This window comes from Equus quagga, chromosome 2 (assembly GCF_021613505.1).
Source record: "Equus quagga isolate Etosha38 chromosome 2, UCLA_HA_Equagga_1.0, whole genome shotgun sequence".
In the NCBI taxonomy this organism is placed as follows: domain Eukaryota; kingdom Metazoa; phylum Chordata; class Mammalia; order Perissodactyla; family Equidae; genus Equus; species Equus quagga.
Window position 1 is genome coordinate 130,348,096 of NC_060268.1, and position 19,878 is coordinate 130,367,973.

At 33.7% G+C, this 19,878-nt stretch overlaps 1 protein-coding gene across 3 annotated transcripts in view; it reads left to right on the forward strand.

The window, feature by feature from the left end:
* CTNNA3 (catenin alpha 3) overlaps nt 1-19,878 on the forward strand; it is a 1,485,947-nt gene that overhangs the window by 1,355,233 nt on the left and 110,836 nt on the right. For all 3 annotated transcript variants that reach the window (XM_046655293.1, XM_046655294.1, XM_046655295.1), the window contains one exon: nt 10,636-10,817. In XM_046655293.1, the coding sequence (XP_046511249.1) occupies nt 10,636-10,817 (182 nt within the window). The remainder of the gene's footprint in view (nt 1-10,635; nt 10,818-19,878) is intronic.

Here is a 19,878-nt window from a genome sequence, read left to right on the forward strand (position 1 = left end):
TATATACTATTTGTGGATTTTCCAAATTAATATAATTTTTTTTTTACTTTTTAAAATATCTAGCAAGTGGTACCTAGGCTATATATTATGCAAAAATTTAACTGTTTGCGTTTCTTTGGGGAGTATATAATCTATATTTAACTGATAATAATATCATGACAGTTTTTTCATTTTCATTGCCATATGTTTGTGATGACAGGTAGTATCAGCAAATTTATATAGATTGCTAGTCATAGTACTGTATTAAATCATACTAAGAAGACTTCTACAGGGGCCAGCCCAGTGGTGCAGTGGTTAAGTTCATGCTCTCTGTTTTGGCAGCCATAGGTTCACTGGTTCAGATCCTGGGCACGGACCTAGCACCTCTCATCAAGCCATGCTGTGGCGGCATCCCACATACAACACAGAGGAAGATAGGCACAGATGTTAGCTCAGTGACAATCTTCCTCAAGTAAAAAGAGGAAGATTGGTAACAGATGTTAGCTCAGGGCCAATCTTGCTCACCAAAAAAAAAAACCTATATAAGCATAATATATGGACAAGCAAATGTCATAAATACTTGCAATTCTCTACCATATTCCTCAGATTGTTATTTTGTCAAGAAAAGTGTTATTAGAAAGATAGAATGAAGTGTTCAAATTCCCATAAACTATTGGGAGGCCAATCTAATAATTCTATTTATATTCAGTTATATATTTAATACATATGTAAATTTTATAAAATTATATTCATTACAAAAGTATGGTTAAGAAAAAACTACGCAAAGAAACAGTAGAGACATAGATTTTTTTTTTTTTTGGTGAGGAAGATTGGCCCTGAGTTAACATCTATGCCAATCTTCCTCTATTTTGTATGTGGGATGCCATCACAGCATGGCTTGATGAGCAGTACGTAGGTCTGCACCCAGGATCCAAACCCTTGAACCCCTGGTCACTGAAGCAGAGGGTGAGAACTAACCACTACACCACGGGGCCAACCCCAAGACATAGAATTTTTTTGTCAAATTATACCTATTTTAATGTCACACCGTTCATTTATCTTGTCAATATTTTATCTTTAACAAAATGTTTTAATTTGTTATAAATAAACATTAAACATCACACTATCAAAGATATATGAAAACCATATTCAGTAAGATACTGACTTTCTAGAATTCTTATAGAACAAGTTATTTTAGACCAAAATATAAATTTTTAAACTTAAAAAATATTATCTAATGGAATTGGCTTTCAAATTATATTCCTTGCATTCCAGCTTGCCAACCAAGATGTTCTAAATATAATTTGATATTTTCGGCACAGGGAGATTTGAAGTCCCTGAGCACATGAACAGTGCCATATAACTCCACTATGCACTAGAAAAGCAGGAAATGCTGGGTTATGCTGTAGGTAGCTCCTTCTCAGTATTATGACCAAACACAGTTGTACTATGCTGTAATGCAGTGATAGGCTGAGGGTGTCCTGATCTGAGCGGGAAAGCTTCTTCATCAACTGAGAGGCTCCGGATTATCTGAGCTTTCTGTCTCCTCTCTGATAGATTTTCTTTTTCTTCCCTGGGGTCAGAGTGGCACCCCTCCTGTCTGCTTCCAATTTACTCTGAACTAGGGCATGGAATTCAGGTAACCAAACTTTCTTAGATTGTATGCAGAGTAAAAGTTACCAGGCTCTGAGTCACACCCTAAAGGGGCTCATGTGAATAAAATGAAGGAGCTCGTAGTGCTTGTTTGAGTTCATCACAGCCTTTATAATATTTACTTATTCAATCCTTCCTTTGTTATATGGAGTTATGTAGTTTCAAAACATGGGGATTTCTCTGTTGTCAGTTTTGGCAGCATCAAAAGACAAAAGTATTACAAGAACCTGGAATGATCTAAAGAAAACACAATGCAATTGAATTTGTTAGTCTAAATCCTTACAATGTTAGATTTAAAAAAAAAAATGCAGAACCATTTAGATTAGAACACTCAGATAAGCTTGTTAAAGTGTATTCTTCCCTTCCCTTCGAGGTAGCCTATTTTGGAAGACAGCTTATAATAATCTATGTGTTTTGGTGAGAAAGGAACCAAAAGAAAGATTTTAAAGGCTTGGTGTTAACCCTATTACTGAAATATATATTGCAAGAAATATATGTCCATGCTAGAGTCACAGCTTCAAAACGACTGGGACTGTCATGGTAGCTTTTTGACCCCTCCTCCCACTGGCACCACTTTTTTGAGGCTCCATGCAGATCACCACCTTTGAGATAATAACTTTTCTTTTCGGAGAAAGGTTGATGCTACAGTCACATTTATTTAAATTTCAATTGTTATGATACACACTAAGATCCTGAATGCAATTGTTTCCTGTGAGTCTCCAGCCACACTTACCTATGTGAGGATTACTTTGGCAGGTCATGAATCATTCACTGTTTTGGTTTTTACCGGTAAAATCTGCATGGACTACTTTGTGTCTTAGTCTCAGAGAACCCAGCCCTGGACCTTTAGGTATGTCCAACGAGGGGCTGAAGCATCATTGGCAGGGATGTTGCAGACAGGCTGGTATTTTAGGATAAGAGAATAGACTATATGGCCTATTAAAAGTCTCTGATGCCTCCACAAAACAAGAACATAAAAAGTATTTGTTTCCCAATTTTTCATTTTGAAAAAATTAAATGCACAGAAAATTTTAAACACTAGTGCAACGCACACCCATATTCCCATGACCTAGATACAGCAGTTTTAACATAGTGCCAGGGCCATATTTCCTTTTTTTTCTGAGATACTTCAGTTATTTGCAACATCACGGTACTTTATGCCTAAAGATTTCAGCAGGTATCTCCTGAAATAATGGACATTCTCTTACGTAACCTCAATATTGTCCTCACACTGAAGACAATTAACAATCGCTTCCTAATTTTGCCTGACTCCCAGTCTACATTCAGATTTTTCCAGCTGTCTCCCAGATGCCTTTTACAGCCTTTATTTTTTCCCAGAACCAGGAAAAACAAATTGGTTTCACAAATAATACATGACTATTGTTTTTCAAGATTGAAATGAACCCTAGTGCTAAAAACTATATTGCAAATGAAACCATAAACAAGGAGATATGATGTAAAAGCAAAGGAAAGCATTGGAGGTCTTCTTCATTCATAGGAGACAAGCATTTGTCCCTGCAGGCCTTATTTCCATTGTGTGACAGGTGGATATTAAGAGTATCTGCCTCGGAATATTATTATTCAAATGGGATGATTTTTCAGAAGTGCTTAGAAAAGTGACTGGCATGTGGGAAGCATTAATAAATGTTAATTACCATTATTATTACCTTTAGAGCATAAATGATCAAAGAAACATGATAATTTAACAGTTCACTCGATGTTTCAGTCCAGCCCCTGAAGCCTATAAAGTTTTATAATAAAAGGAGATGGGTTTAGACGTGACAGGGATCTGTGAGTATAACCCACAACGTTTTAAGATTGCTAGTTTTTGGCAGATGAGGAAACTGAGAGCTTTTTAAAGCTAATATATCTATCAATTTGATTTAAAGGACTAAACATAAAAATGTAGAACTGTATATCATTACTTAAAGCAAAGTCCAAATCTAATCCATAAATATCATTTAAAAAATATTATGGAAAAGTTTTCTTAATGAATTCTCAGGAATATGTTTGAAGTCACAATTTAGTATACTTGAAATATCAATGCATAAACTTTTTTCATGAATTTGTTCTCAAATTTTAATTAAGTTGAATTTCTGCTGGCAACACTTCAGATTTAAACTCCAGCAAAATGTTTTACTATTTGTATTTTTTATATATTAAAAACATCCATTTCCCAAATGCCTCTGAGTTTATTGAAAAGTATGTATATATATAAATGCTACTATTAAATTTGTGAAACTCTGGAGATAAGAACAAGAATTCTCTTTTTAGAAATATTTATCCAATATACATACACCATGCATATATTTTAAAAGTTTATAAAACAATTAATTTTAAATGTTGAGTTCTAGCTACACACTTGCATGAGTAATATTAATTGATTAAGAATTTCCTAATATTTATAAAATAAAAAAGTAGTGATTATAGCTTACTTATTAATAAAATACTATTTCTGTGTTCTGTCCATGTTTATGGATAGGAAAAGTAACAGAGTTATATGATTTACTTAAGAATTAAATTTCCATGGAAGAGTTATAGCTAAGTAAAGCAGAACAATTTGTGGGAAGAGAGAACGAGTGGCACCACATGGATTTAAGTACCAAATCTGCCGCTAACCAGCTGGATAATATTTTTATGTCATTTCTCTCCCCTGGGACTCAGTTTCTTTATATTCAAAATAAGAAATTTGGATTATAGAGCTTCTGAAAAAAAGAGAACTACAATAAGCTTATATTTTTATGTGGTTTATTGCTTATGGAGTGTATTTGAGCAAAATATTTCACGTGGTCCTTGCCTAAGCTCTGCGAGGTCGTTAGATGCATTTTTAGCTGTTCTTCCCCACAGTATTGTGGAAAACCTTGGAGTCCAGTCTAAAGCGTTTATATGCATTAATCATAAGTACCATTTACACAATACTTAATACATTCTAGGTATCATTATTTAAACAAATAACTCTGTCAGAAGACCCAAAATGAGTTTATCGTCATTTAACAAGTGATGATGTGGGGCTTAGGATGGTTAAGTCACTCGCCGCAAAGCTAGTACTTGGCAGAGTTGGAGTTTGAACGGAGGTCTGCATGACAGCAATTGTTACGTTTTTCCTATTATACTACTTTTTTCTTCTCTTTTTGTCTTTTTTAAGTGGTTATGAAAATCATTGAAAGTGTTTAAGTAAAGAAATAATGTAAGCATTTCAATATTTTAAGTAGTAGTAATGAACATAATGAAATTACAAAGTAGATAAAAAGAGGATGAGGAGATCAACTGTGCCATTGACACAGTCTTAGAGAAATAATGAGGAGCTGAGTTTGAAAATGGACAGGAAAAATGAGTAAAAGAAATTAATACAAGGAAGAGGATTTGAAACTGTGTAAATGCAGGTGACAAAGAAAATGCAAGAGCAATGCTATAAAATTTTGATCCCACAAGCCTGTTTTTCTTTGTTCTTGACTATTTCTATTAACGATTACAAACAAGCGTTTATCACGTATATGTCCCTATCTTCACGAAACTCATATTCTAGGGAAAGGAGACCCAAAAACCACAAATAAACAAGTTTTATACATATATATATTCCAAAAGGTGATTTCGTTCTCAAACGTCTTCCTCTGATGAGATAGGACATTCATATTCGCAAATAATTAGACAAGAGAACAATATAAACATCTTAAGGGAGGAATTGATAACATGTTCTGAAATTTTTAGAAGAATAATTACATACAGCTAGAGAAGAAAGGGGGATGACTAGATGAACTTGGTTGGGAAGTATGGTTAAGTTTGGACCAACAGAAATGGGAAAAGGGATGAAGATGAGCCAAATAATTAATGGGCAATATCTGAAGATATTCACCTGCAACAGCAAATAGCTTAGTTTAGCTTGAGGGAACAGTACGTGAAAGGAAGATGAAATGACATTGAAGTGGTAAGGGCAAAGGTAATGATGGTTCCTGTCCCCTAGTAATTCCACTCCTAGCTATACACTCAAGAATAATGTCCCAATAAGTGCATCAAAACCACAAGAATTTAATATATATTTTAAATATTTATATTTATATATATTTAATATTTATAACAGCCCAAAATGGAATGCTTCCCAAAAGATCATTAATGGAAAAACAGATAAATGGTATATATTTGCAGAGTGGAATGCTATCTATATAGAGCAATGAGAATAAGCAGACTATAACTTCATGCAGTAGTGCAGATGTATTTCAAATATATAAATGTTGAACATAAAAAGCCAGACACAAGTGTACATATACTATTACTCCATTCATATAAGGTTCAAAAATTGGAAAATCTATAGTTTTAGAAATCGAGATAGTAATTGTTCTTGATGTATAGTGACTAGAATAGGATACAGGGAAGTTTCTGGGGTGCTGGTAACCTTTTTTTCTCCTTGATTTGGGTATTAAATATACAGGCTCACTTAGCTTGTGGAAGTATTTCCACTTTATATTTATGATTTGGACATTTTTCTATATGAATTTTCCACTTTAAACAAATTTAATGATGGTAATTGAGGAACTGATACTCTTTGTTCAGTAAGGAGACATGGAAGGTGTTTTTTAGCTGAAGAATTGCTAAATTTTATCAAAGTCAGAAAGAGTGAATCAAGTGGTAGCAAGAAAAAAGAATGAAAATGAAAGAGAAAATTAAGACGAATTTGTATAGTAGTAAGAAATACAGAGAAGGAGATGGATATGATAAATGTGTGAGAGATAAATGGACAAACTTTCTGCTTCACAAAAGAGGATAGATAAAGAAAGCAGAAGAATTTTTTTAAATTGAGATTTCAAGACTGAGTAGCAGGCAGTATTACTGAGAAACAGGAAAATCAAGAGAATAAAGGACTTGGCAAGTGTTGGAAAACTACAGCCAGCAGGCCAAATCTGGCCCCCAACTGTTTTTGTACAGCCCATGAGCTAAAAATATTTTTTACATTTTTAAGTGGTTGAAAAAATTCAGAGTGGAAGCAATTAGAATAATATTTGTGTTACATGAAAATTACATGAAATTCAAATTTCGGTGTCCATATAAAGTTGTATTGGCACAGCCACACTCATTGGCGTGCAGAGTCTATGACTGCACTTGCATTACATCAGCAACAGAGTTGAATAATGCAACAAAGTGGTATGGTATGGCCAGCAAGGCATTAATTATTTACTATCCTGCCCTTTACAGGAAAATTCTGCCAAGCTCTGTTTTAGAGCTAAAACTATAAATGACATATATATACTTGAAAATGCCTAATAGGCTAATGGAAGAATATAACTTTTGTTGAAAAAAGGAGGATAACACTAGAAATAGAATTCCAAGGATCACTGCATAAAGCGAAGAACTGAATCTGTTTGTGTAGCAGTTGGCATTTAATAGCACTTAAGAATTTAAAAAGTGTATTTACATACATTCATTCATTTGATCTCTAAAACAACTCACCTTTGACCTTAACTGTGAGGTGAGTATCATTGTCTCTAGTCTACAGATGAGGAAACAGATTGGGAAAGATATGTGACTATACTTGGAGAATAACTGTGTTTGAAAGTAGAAGGTGGTAGATAACTACCATTTGGGAGAATCTGAATGTTTTGGTATGTTGTGGGCAATATTGCTCATGTTTGTTGTCATGGCGATAGAACAAAAACTCTAGAGCCAGAATTTCTAGGTTTGCTTCCAGGTTCTACCATTTACAACACTGTAATCTTGAGTAAATAACCTTTTGGAAACTCAGTTTCATACTCCATAAAATTAGGATAATGATACTTACGTCATAGGTTCCTCTGAAGTTTAAAGTTTAAGTGTATGTAAGATGCCTAGAGGAGTATCGGGCATATATAAATGTTAGCTATTTTCATTGTCTTTGACAATAGATTCCAGAGTCAGTCGACATACAATGTAATTGCATTTGGATGGCAGTGATTCAAAAAGCTTTTGATAGCTATTTGTGTCAGAGTTCTTCTCCATAGATTTGAGTAGGAGCAGAGACATAAGCCAGCCAACAATAACATCAGAGATTCCACTTACCTGATATGTCTTAAGCTCTGTACCTGAGTTTCTTTGCTTATCCTGCACTAAATAATCCAATAAGAAATTTTCACCCGGAATTCTTAAATATCAAGTATTCTCTGAAGTCCTATTTTGAAATTTTCGTAGTGATTAAAATCTCTTGATAGCATATAGTAAATCATTCACGGAAGCACTAAAAACCTTCAGTAAAGGTGTCAGTCAGTAATTTAATGGTTTTCTGTTGCTATTCCTCCTGTAAGAAAGATTCAGAATTCTCTAGAACTTTTAATTTTGTAAACTGTTGCTCAACTTTGGGCCCTCATCTTGTCAGAAGTAAACATCTGCCAATTGTATTCACCACGTGAGTTGAGATGTTATTAAGGAAATCGAGGGCAACCGATGAGATTCCTGTCCCCAACAGGATCAGTCTAGTGTTACGCAATAATCGACTCTACTCCCTGCATGACGGGTGGATAGCATTTGCAATTATTGTCAGTTTGTGTCTGGGGAACCATGGACAGGAGGGTTAAGTGACTTCCTCAAGGTCATATTGGAAATCGCTGGCATTCCAAGGAGGTGAACTTGGAATACACTTAACCAGATGACCTCTTGAATAGTTTTAACTTTATTATGAGGATAGTGAGTAATTTTCCATGATATACTAGCATGCACTTCAAAATTATTTTTTAAATCCAGGGTCATGGATTTATTATCTGAGATAAATACTGTAAAAGGAGGTCCCAATGGACTCTATCTACAGTTATTATCTGAAAGTTTAAACACTTTTTTACGAAAATGGAGAAAATGATAATGGCCACTAGTCGAGTGGAGAAAATTCATCTCTATTTTTGAGCTAGTTTAATGTGTTGACAGCTTATAATTTACTTAATGTGCTTGCATACTATTGATTTCAGACGTAAGTGAGCTGTGTCTTCGTTTATGTGCCTTGCCATATGCCAGCAGCAGTAAAAGTTGCTCTTCTTTCAACATATTACATAGGAGACATTTGCTGAGAAAAGAAACTACAAACTATTTTCAGATCCTAACGAACAGTTACTTGTATAGGTCATCAGTTAAAACCCTAGTCTCATAAAGCTTAATTTAATTCTTCAAATAAAATAAAATCAATAAATTATGAAAAGAAAACAAATTTTAAGTGCTAGATATGTGAATATATTTTGATAACTTTTTATAGAATAAGAAATAGCCTTTATTGAGCGTTCAGTATGTGTTAAGCATCACACTAATGAATTTAAAGGAAACTTCAAATCACAAAGTCTCATTGTTTATTTTATTTACTAGATTGAAACTAAAGCATGGATAGTTAATCCTGAAATGTTACAGATACCAAGTTATTTTAGACACTGAGTGAGGCTTATAATAAATAGATGATAAATGACAGATACTTGATATTGGTTCTTTGATTTTTACTTGCATTTTCCATTGACCATTCTTGTAATTCCTCCCTTCATATAGTTAAGCTCCTTTGCTATTGTACATTATTGATTCAATAAAGTGTGGTTTAGTATTCTGATCCTAGTATCCAGAATATTGCAAAGTTTTTTGAGGTGATTTCTTCTTATTTCCCCATCTATAAATGTCCTAGAGACTATCATCTGGACATACCATAGGCATTGTAGGTATCACATATTCTATGTGAAAAATCAAATAAGTAAATTCTGTTATCCTTTATGATTTATGCTTTAATGATTTATCCTTTTGAATGCTCCCTTTCAGACTTATGCACTCATTCTACTGTTAGAATATTTATGGATTCCTTTTTTTGACCATATGATTGCATAGCCTGTCTCATGAAATCATATGGACTTGATATTATCAAATCGCTTTTACTTCAAGCTTCTTTTATATTTGACAAAAATCATAGGTCCCAGGTGCTAAGGTGGTGAATATGGTAGTTTAAATTATTGATGCTTTTCTACCCATCCCACATTTTAAATTGCAAGTAGAAGCTGCAAGTTGTACACTGTTCAAGATATGACTTATCCGAAGAATGATATCATGCCAACATAAGTTTACTGTGGATGGGAGAGCAGCACCTCAAAACTCAAGATACTAAATAGAGAGGGCTGTCTTAATGGACTCTGCCCATAACATTTTTACTCTTCCTCCAAAATAGTTTGCATACACATACACACCTGCGCAAAATATATATACATCCTTATGATTTTATATATATGCTCGTCTATATACATATGGCTTATAAATGTGTACTATTACTGTTTACCAATGCATGCGAGTTTTTATGTGAGGATCTGTCTATGTATGTTTCATTTGAAGATAAATGTAGATATAGTTTCATTTTAAGACAAACTTTATGATTCTTCTACCTTTGAGGCATACTATTAGTATAATTAAATAACGTATACGCTTTTCTAACATATGTGATGCATTACATTTAGTTTGAATGAATGTAAAATTTTAATGCATTAGGAATTTGAGAATTTAAGGAGTAGATTTGAATATGTTAGATACTAAATTATACATTGTTCTCAAATGTAACATCGTAGTTCTAGAAGAAACAATTATAATTCAATAGATTTTTCATATGAACAATTAAACCGGGAAAGTTTTGATTATATGACTCAAAAAAACCTATGACATGGGGCTGGCCCTGTGGCTCAGTGGTTAGGTTTGCATGTTCTGCTTTGGCGGCCTGGGGTTCGCCAGTTCGGATCCCGGGTGTGGACATGGCACTGCTTGGCAAGCCATGCTGTGGTAGGTGTCCCACACATAAAGTAGAGGGAAGATGGGCACGGATGTTAGCTCAGGGCCAGCCTTCCTCAGCAAAAGGAGGAGAATTGGCAGCAGATGTTAGCTCAGGGCTAATCTTCCTCAAAAAAAAAAAAAAAATTCTAAGACATGTCTCTGTTTTTAAATGAACAAGATTTATGAATATTCTATAATGACCTCTTCTTTCTAAAATGCTTTTTGACACAGTGAAGTGATTATAAATCTAATTATCACATGTTTTAGGCTAAGATGACTCAATTGCCTGAGGCAGAAAAAGAAAAGATTGCTGAGCAAGTTGCTGATTTCAAGAAAGTGAAGAGTAAGCTGGATGCTGAGATTGAGATATGGGATGATACAAGCAATGATATCATTGTCCTGGCCAAGAAGATGTGTATGATCATGATGGAGATGACAGACTTTACAAGGTAATTATGAGGAAAATGATGCATAATATTTATAATGGTTGGAAACATTTGCACATTAGTGAAACCTCAAGTTTCTCTGTGGGGCAGATGCCAAAAACAAGTAGTAGGGGAAAGCACATAATATAGAATTAGAAGTTTGTAGGTGTATAGTTCTAGAGGTTTGGTAAATACATATGACGGTTTCTCAATAACTGCTGAGGAATGATTTTAGAAATCATTTTATACCCTCTTACCTTCACCCTCCTCTAGAATCTTCTCTGTGTATCATATTAGCATATTACTTTTACAAAGAAACTGGCAAATCAATTATGATCTCTGCTGGAGCTATCTGAATGGTTGATTTCCATAGCTACATAATTTTAGTTATAGTGATTTATGTACCATCAAGATTAGTGGTATCTTTTTTCACTGAGATATCAACTAGATACATATGAAATTACAATGACAATGATATACAAGCAGGAATAATGCATTATGTGTATATTCCAGAAGTAATAAAAATGTTTATTATGGCTTCAAAATATCATTTTACAGAGCCAACCAAAGAGCAGTGAAATATATACTGCCTGTCCTGCATGTTACTAAAATCTACAAAACTACAATTAAAATAATTTAGTCTTGACATAATTATAAAAGCCAGAGAACAAAAAAATACTCTGAAGCAGATCTAGTATACTTAGGAAATCATTCATTTATATCACAATACATTACACACCAAAATAACTTTTAGATGGAGCAATGGAATAATATAATTTTAAAATCATAATAAATGAGAAAAATGTACATGAATCTTTTGCTGATACTAAGATTGAGAAAAGCTTTCTAAGCATTATAGACAAAGGAAGAACTCCTAAAAGAAGGATTATTAAATTCAACTACATTAAAAATTTTTTACATCAATAAAATGTCCTGAACAATTTTGAAATATGAATGTATAATTTACTAAACATCTGTAACCAAAAACAACAAAAATGTGATGTCATTTATATATAAAGAATACTCACAGACATGATAAAAAAAAACCCAAATATCCTAGTAGAAGAATGGATACAAAAGATATGAGCAGATAATTCAGCAAGTTTTCCCCATAAAAAATATGACCAATTAATACGTGAAAAATATTTAACTTAAAAAAATTTAAAATAAGATTCCTTTTATGTTTACAAAATTGGCCAAAACTTTTAAAATAGGCCTGGTACAGGGAGGATTTGGTGGTGAGAGTGCATGTTGGTATAAGCCGGATAGTAACTTGGCAACATGTATAAACTAAAAATTTTTATAAACTTTTGATATGTTTATCTATCTATAGCCATAAATTATACACACAATTTCATAAGGAATACCTTTTAGATACCTGTTTGTCCCTCTTAGCTCTTCCCAGTTTTTTCTAACCTTGTAGCATAGCTTCTAAATGTGTTATCATGCCTTTTCACATACAGAATGATTTATTTTTAACCCATTGCTCAGTCTCTGCAGACTAAAAATTCCGAGAAGCCTCTCTCTCTCTGTCTCTCTCCACACATATATAATAGAGAAATATGGAACATGGACATGTATATGCCTGTGTACAGGAAACAAAGCTATACCACAACAGTATTAAATAGTGATTATGTTTTCGTAGTTGGATTGTGGGTGAGTTAATTACTTTTAACCTTCTATAATTTGTTAATTATGATAAATACATATTCACTTTTAAAAATTTATAATTTGGTTTTAAGTTAGTCCTAGGATAGTGACAGTTGACTAAATTTAAATCATTCCATGCAACCTTCCTCAAATGTTAAGATCAAAAAAGAGTACAAAGAAAACTTTAAATGATGTCAGCTTTCAGTATTATTAAGCTATGGAGAATAGTGTGAATTTCAAATTACCTTGAAGTAGAGAAATATACACCAAATTCCAGCAGAGCTGCTGCTGGTAGCGCTCCTTGCCATAAGTCCATGGGTCTAGAGAGCAGGGAATGAGAGAACTAAAACACCCAACAGAAATGGGAGGAGTATCAAAAAGTAATAGATAAAGCACAGCAGAAAACTGGATCAAAATGAAAGCACCTGATACTAAGTGCTAAAAGACTGAACACAGGTCTGGGATTCAGCATTTTATAATACCAACTATAGAGACTGAACTTACAATTAAATGGGACTGTAACTGGGAACTTAAGAAATCTTCACTTTTGAGGAAAAAGGAAATACGGGATAGGTGACATTGGTGGTATGCCAGAGATTGAAAAGAAGACTATAAATGGGAAATACTAAGGAACCCAGATAAGTGAAAGAGAATCACAATATATGTTAGCCTCTCTCCTTCCCCATCACCACCACCAAAAAGATTATCCATTAAGGAAAGTATACTGCATAATAATGATGGAAGAGGATGCTTTTGGTCTGGAACCCTGCCTGGGAAGAGCAAGATTCAGACCAACAGCATGCAAAACTATTGTAAGAAGATATAGAAAATGAGTTCACTTCTGGATATATTTGCCAAAGAAAACTATCTCAAGGAGATATCTGCACTCCATGTTCATTGCAATGTTATTCACAATAGCCAAGACATGAAAACAAACTTAGTGTCCATCAAATGAGAAACGGATAAAGAAAATGCAAGTATATTTTTTACCTATAAAAAAGAAGGAAATCCTGCCATTTGTGACATATGGATGAACCTGATGGGCATTATACTAAGTGAAATAAATGAGAGAGAAAAAGAGTAATGCTGGATCATATCACTTATATGTGGAATATAAAAGAAGAAAAAGTTGAACTCATGGAAAGAGAGGGTAGAATGATGGGGGCTAGGGAGTGTCGGAATGGGGAGATATTGATCAGAGAACAGACTTTCAGTTATAAGATGACTAAGTTGTGAGAATCTAATATACAGCATGGTGACTATAGTTCATAATACTATATTGTATACTTGAAATTTGCTAAGAGAGTAGATCTTAAGCTTTCACATCAAAGCAAAAAGAAAAAAAAAAAACCCAAACAGTAACTCCTTGAAGTGATGGATCTGTTAATTAACTTCATTGTGGTAATCATTTCACAAAGTATACATATATCAAATCATCACATTTTACATGTTAAATATATTACAATTCTATTTGTCAATTATACCTCTACAAAGCTGGGGGTGAAAAGTGAGAGTCAAAACAATTCAGCTGATGAAACTTTTACTTTTGAAAACAATTACAAAACAGAAAAATAAAACTGTAACACAATATTCCAAAGTGAAATAAATTTCAAAATATGAAGAGTTGGGGATATATGTTTTTTAAAACTGGACTCAGAAAATCAAAAACTAAGAAGAGAAATGAAAACAAAAGCAAAAATGTGGATGACACATGCAATGATAAAGCTTCAGGAAAAATTAAATGATAAAAAAAATCTCAAAAATGACAAATAAATTATAAAGTGTCCAAAGGAAAATATAAAATTTAAGTAAACATTCCATAAGAGGCATGAAGACAAGCAGAAGGTTAACCAAGAGAATGACTAGGAGATAAAGAAAGAAGAAAAGGGTCAGAGAGAAAGAGCTTGAAATGAAGGAGAGGCAAAGAAGATCCAAGATATGTATACTTGGACCCTTTGAAGAATAACTGATGAAATAAAACAACTATTATTTTAAAGTATAAATCAAGAAAATTTTTCATATACAAGACTAAACTTAAATTCACGTATCAAAAGGTGTTAACCATGTACCTAGGAAATTTTATCTGGCAACTCTCAACACACACACACACATACTTGTTTTCCTCATATATGAAAAATACTAGTATAGTCTACATATTATAAACACACATACAATAGTCTACATGTATATGTATTTATATATATATGTATACAGAGAGAGTGAAAGAGAGACAGAGAGAGATGGGGGGGTAACAAAGTGAAACCAATTGAATAATATTAATTTATGAAAAGCAATCCTTACCTCCACAGAGGAGAGTTAAGTATTTTTAACTTTGTCTGATTTCATTTCTTGTGATTATCTCCATATCTCTAAACAATATACTTTCTTCTCTAAGATATAATTTATTGACTTTTCCTACAAATGAGGATTTAGGTCACTTCTACAACTGTTCTTCTTTTCTCTCCTCCTTTTCTTAGTTTGATGAATTTTTTTAATGTTTATATTTACAGTGTTCAATAATATTGTTTTATCCATAATCTTTTCTTGTTATATGCATGTTAGTTGTATCTCAACTTCCCACTATGTATGATGAAGAAATACCCACTCTTGCCCTTCCTTCTGCCTCTTACGGCCCTCTATTCTATACCTCATTTATAACCCAACTCTTCTCCACTACATTTCTTTTTACATTATTAAGATAGGTAACATTTACATTCTTCTCAATAATTAAATTATCCTTACTTATTCTATAGGTTGGTTCTGAAAGCAAGGATTAATAAATAAGTTACCTACATAGGAAACACACATAAAAGAAACATATTTCCAGTAGAAAGTTGAATTAGAGTTTAAACATGGTTTAAAGTGTCCATACATTTATATGGAAAACTAAGACAACAAATCTGAACTAAGAGTTAAGTTTTAATATCAGCTTGAAAAGTGGGGCAATGAGAAGTCTCATAACCTTTCTCACCCGAGAGTAGTATAAATAGAATGTATATATATATTTATAGGCAGAATCTAGAACTATAAGAAAAACAGTCAAGAACAAAGCCATGAGGAACAAAATCTTTTAAGAAGCGGACAGAGGAAATAGAACCCCATGAAAACAGAGGACTCAAGCGATAATAAGAAAATCTGTTAACGTGTAGAAGGATTCTGGGCCATAGTTAAGGGAGTTTCAGTGAGTGATCAACTAATTGCTTTACTTGAAGACATCTTAATTAAATGAAGATTGAAAAGAGTATAGTTTTGACAATTCTCTATGGTTATTTTTGTTCGAGTAGCTTCACTAAATGGTGAAAGAGAAAAAAGCCTTTTTAAAAGAGGTGGATGAGAGAATAGTATATGACAACATAAAGACACTCAAAGTATCATTAAAGGAGGAGTCAAATGATCAAGACAAGATTTTGAGATTTTTGAATGCTTAAATATATTTTAATTTGAAGGGGAAAAGGAAATGGGGAGGAATAGAATGAAATTGTAAAAGGGGAACAAATAGCTATAGCCAAAAATGAGATAAAGGGATAGAGCACAAACACTGAGAAATAGGGAAAGAAACAAACAAACAAAAACAGAGATAAGGATAAATTTGCATGAGTTTACCTGGCTGTTCCTTCTAGTCCTACCTAGAATGTCCCATCATAGAAGACTTTCTTGGCCATCCAGGGTAAAGAATTCCCCCAACCTCTCTCTCTATATCACAAGATCCTGTTACTTTCCTCTTGGCAGTTATCACATCTTAGATTATCTAGTCCTTTTGTTTCTATAGTCCCTGCCTCTATATCCCTAAGAGAGTGTAACTCATGTGAAAGTATGAGATTTGACTTATTTATTGTTTTATACCCAGAATTTACAACAGCCTAAACAGTACATATATATATAAACAAACGAAAAAAAACACAGTGGGGTAAGCATATGTTTAAGCTCTTGAAACCCACTCTTTTTGTTTTTTCCTTAACTCACGTATAGATCCTAAGTGTTGAACACTAAGATTTCAATGTCAATGCCCATATGCTGGAACTGAGATCCTTGGAAAAGTCTAGAGCTGTGCCTCTAAAAAGGAAATTAGAAATATTGTTTCCATGCACTGTCTTGAAGGACATCAAGAGAAAATCTTTTCCTTTGGAGTCTGGGTCAAATAAAGTTCATCTTTAAGAAATAGTGACCTCTGGGGCTGGCCCCGTGGCCGAGTGGTTAAGTCCGTGCGCTCCGCTGCAGGTGGCCCAGTGTTTCGTTGGTTCGAATCCTGGGCACGGACATGGCACTGCTCGTCAAACCACGCTGAGGCAGCGTCCCACATGCTACAACTAGAAGCTCCCACAACGAAGAATATACAACTATGTACTGGGGAGCTTTGGGGAGAAAAAGGAAAAAAAATAAAAAATATTAAAAAACAAAAACAAAAACAAAAACAAAAAAACCTTAAAGAAATAGTGACCTCAAGTCTATGACCAATTAAACTGATTACAAATTACATAATCAGAAATGCTACCTTGAAAGAAGAATTAAGATGCGAGAAGCAATGATGAGCAGAGAAATCAGAAAATATGCTGGTATATTCAAATAAGCCTTAGCAGAACAACAACAATGATAACGAAAAAGACTACTTGAAGTGACCACACCACACAGGGTACAAGTAAATATTAGAGATAGAGTTAAAGTGGTCTATTTTTGTATTTAGGGAGGATATAGAAATATTAACATTATACTTTGCTACATAAAGAATGCATATAATGCCTTTTTAAATTTCCAAGGGATCTCTAAAATAAGAAAATATTCATATCAGTAGATGAAATTAATGTGGAAGGGTTAGAAGTTAGAAAATGAGAAAAAAATAGTAAAGAAAATATGGAGTGAATATAAAAAATGCAAACATGTTATAAATCATGATAGATATATCAGTATTTCTAATATGTAAATGAAGTAAGCTTAGTAGTTTAAAAAAGTGTAAGTACAGTAATACCATAAATACAAAAGACAAAAAAAAGTCTATCATTTAACATAGGGGAATATAGGAATCTTTTTTCTAGGAAACATGGGAAAGAGGAGGAAAGCTCTCTCTCTAGAAGAAGGAAATGTATGGGCAAATGGAGGAAATTTGAGGAAATAAATACCTAATGACTTCTATTTGCTGGGTGATGTCAACTGTAGAATATGAGAAAGCTTGAAATGACAAAAGTGGAGTGAGAGCTTGGATAGGGAAATAGACACAGACTTGGCTATATAAAATGTAGTCAACCAGGAAGATCATTCATTCATTCATTCGTTCATTTATGGTTTGTCACCCAGTTTGAAGTCTAATATACTCATTAGGAGCCGAGTGAATAGGTTTTCTCTTCACACATTCTGAGAAAACTAGTGGATTGGATTTACCTAAAGTCCTAGGATGGAAAAGAATTTGCAGCAGAATTTGAGGAAAGGAGAAAATTGAAACTACTAGAAAGAATACATTGGAATAACTGACTGGGTGGAGACTATGAGAGAAGGGAAATGAGGTTGGGAAGTAGAACAAAAGGTGGAATGGTAAGGATATGTCACCTGCAGGTGCTGAGGATACAGACTTCAGTGCAGTTTTTCCTGCTCTACATCTGTCTCCCTCCCCAAAGAATTAATGTTTTACAGTTGACGTACTTTGAATCAAGCTGAAAAAGGATGCTGAAATATGACTTTGGAAAGGATGCTCAGTGACTTTGAGGGTGTCATAATCTGTATCCAAAGTGTTAAAAAAGGATTCACAACTCCACAGACTGATAACTCATTGGAAAACAGATACATTTCATGTTTTGCAAAAACTAAACAGCCTAACATTCTCACAATCTATAGGTGTCACTGCCAAAGGCATCCACAGGACAGGAATATTGTGTGTACAAATTGCAGTAAAAGTAGGGTAGCAAAACTGAAATTTGGACGCTGATGATCTTTTGCACTTGAGCTAAATCCAGATTTAGTTTAATTTCAGTTCATATAAACTGTGATAAATCTCCAATTGTTTTAAAATGGATAAACCTTGTTCTTTACTTCTTTTTTATTGCCAATTCCGTTTTAAGAGTTTTTCTCAGACACTACAATGTTCTCCTGAGAGTTAAATTTAGCATTTTTATATATAGGCTATTTCTTATTTCCACCTACATCACATTTCTTTCATTTCAGGTGTTTTTAGCTTGTTTGCAACAGGACCTGTGAGAGTGGGGATCTTAGCTGGAAGCACAGTATTTATCAACAAGTAGTGACTATTTGCTAGTGGTACGCTCAATCTTGCATGTAAATTTTAAGTAGCTATATTTTTTAAAATAATAGAAAAGAAAAAGTAATTATATTTTCTAAAGGGTCACTGAATGCTCTGTTTTCTCATTTTCTTTAACCACTATTTTATTATTAATAAGAGGCATAATAATAGTAAGCTTTGATGAATGTTTGTTATGTACTACACTATGATGAATATATGTTTTCTCATTTTTATTTGCAGAACAGTTTGATTGATTATTGTATTCTCCATTTTATTGTTAAAGAAACTAAGATTCCTAGAGGTCAGATAAATTGCTCAAGGACACACAAATGAAATTGAGTTTGAATTGGAGTTGGTCCACCTTCAGAATCTGAGTATCTACTCATTGTACTACAAATCTTTACCCTTGTGCCAAACACAGAACAAGACCTAGTCCTTGCCCCAAGGGGAAAACAAATGGACATATTAGAAATAACACCAATAATTGTATAATGCATTGTATGTTGCTAGCTGTAAATACATCAGGATTTCAGAAGAAAGGGATTATCAGTGGGGAATAGAATAAGCAGAGAACAAAAGTATGAACAAGTAAAGTTTGTACCAGACTTTGAATGAGGTATGGGGATAGGATTTTGGAGGGAGATGATATAAGTGAGAAAAGTCATACGGGTGGAGATCACGAGGTGGGTGTAAGTTAGATACATTTTGGAGGCTCTAAGAAAACTATATAAATATAGCAAGAAGATAAGATGGACATGAAGAAAGTGATAGATTATAAAAGGCCTTAGCAAATGCACAGGAGTTTTTGAATGAAGTAGGAAATAGGGAACTGTTCAAGAATTGTGATCAAGATGGTGGTATGATAGAAAGAAAAGAAATCTAAAAGGATATGCAGGAGGAATGACAGGCACTTCTGGATGGCACCGCCAGCAGAGACTCAATCTATGGGGTTCTAACCACAGTTGGAAGACCCACGTAATTAGGCAGGCTTTGGAAATTCTGGTATAGGCTAATAGAAACAATAAATTCCTAGAATGTACTGTACCAGGGGCTGGAAAATTTACTTCTGTAAAACTTGATGTAGGCATTTCTGCTCCTGGCTGCAAACTCTTTGGCACACCCACCATTTAGTACTTCTTCCAGCCTAAACTGGAGACATGGAACAGATTTTACTCTGGCTGTTTGTGCACAGTTACAAAGAGAGCAAGG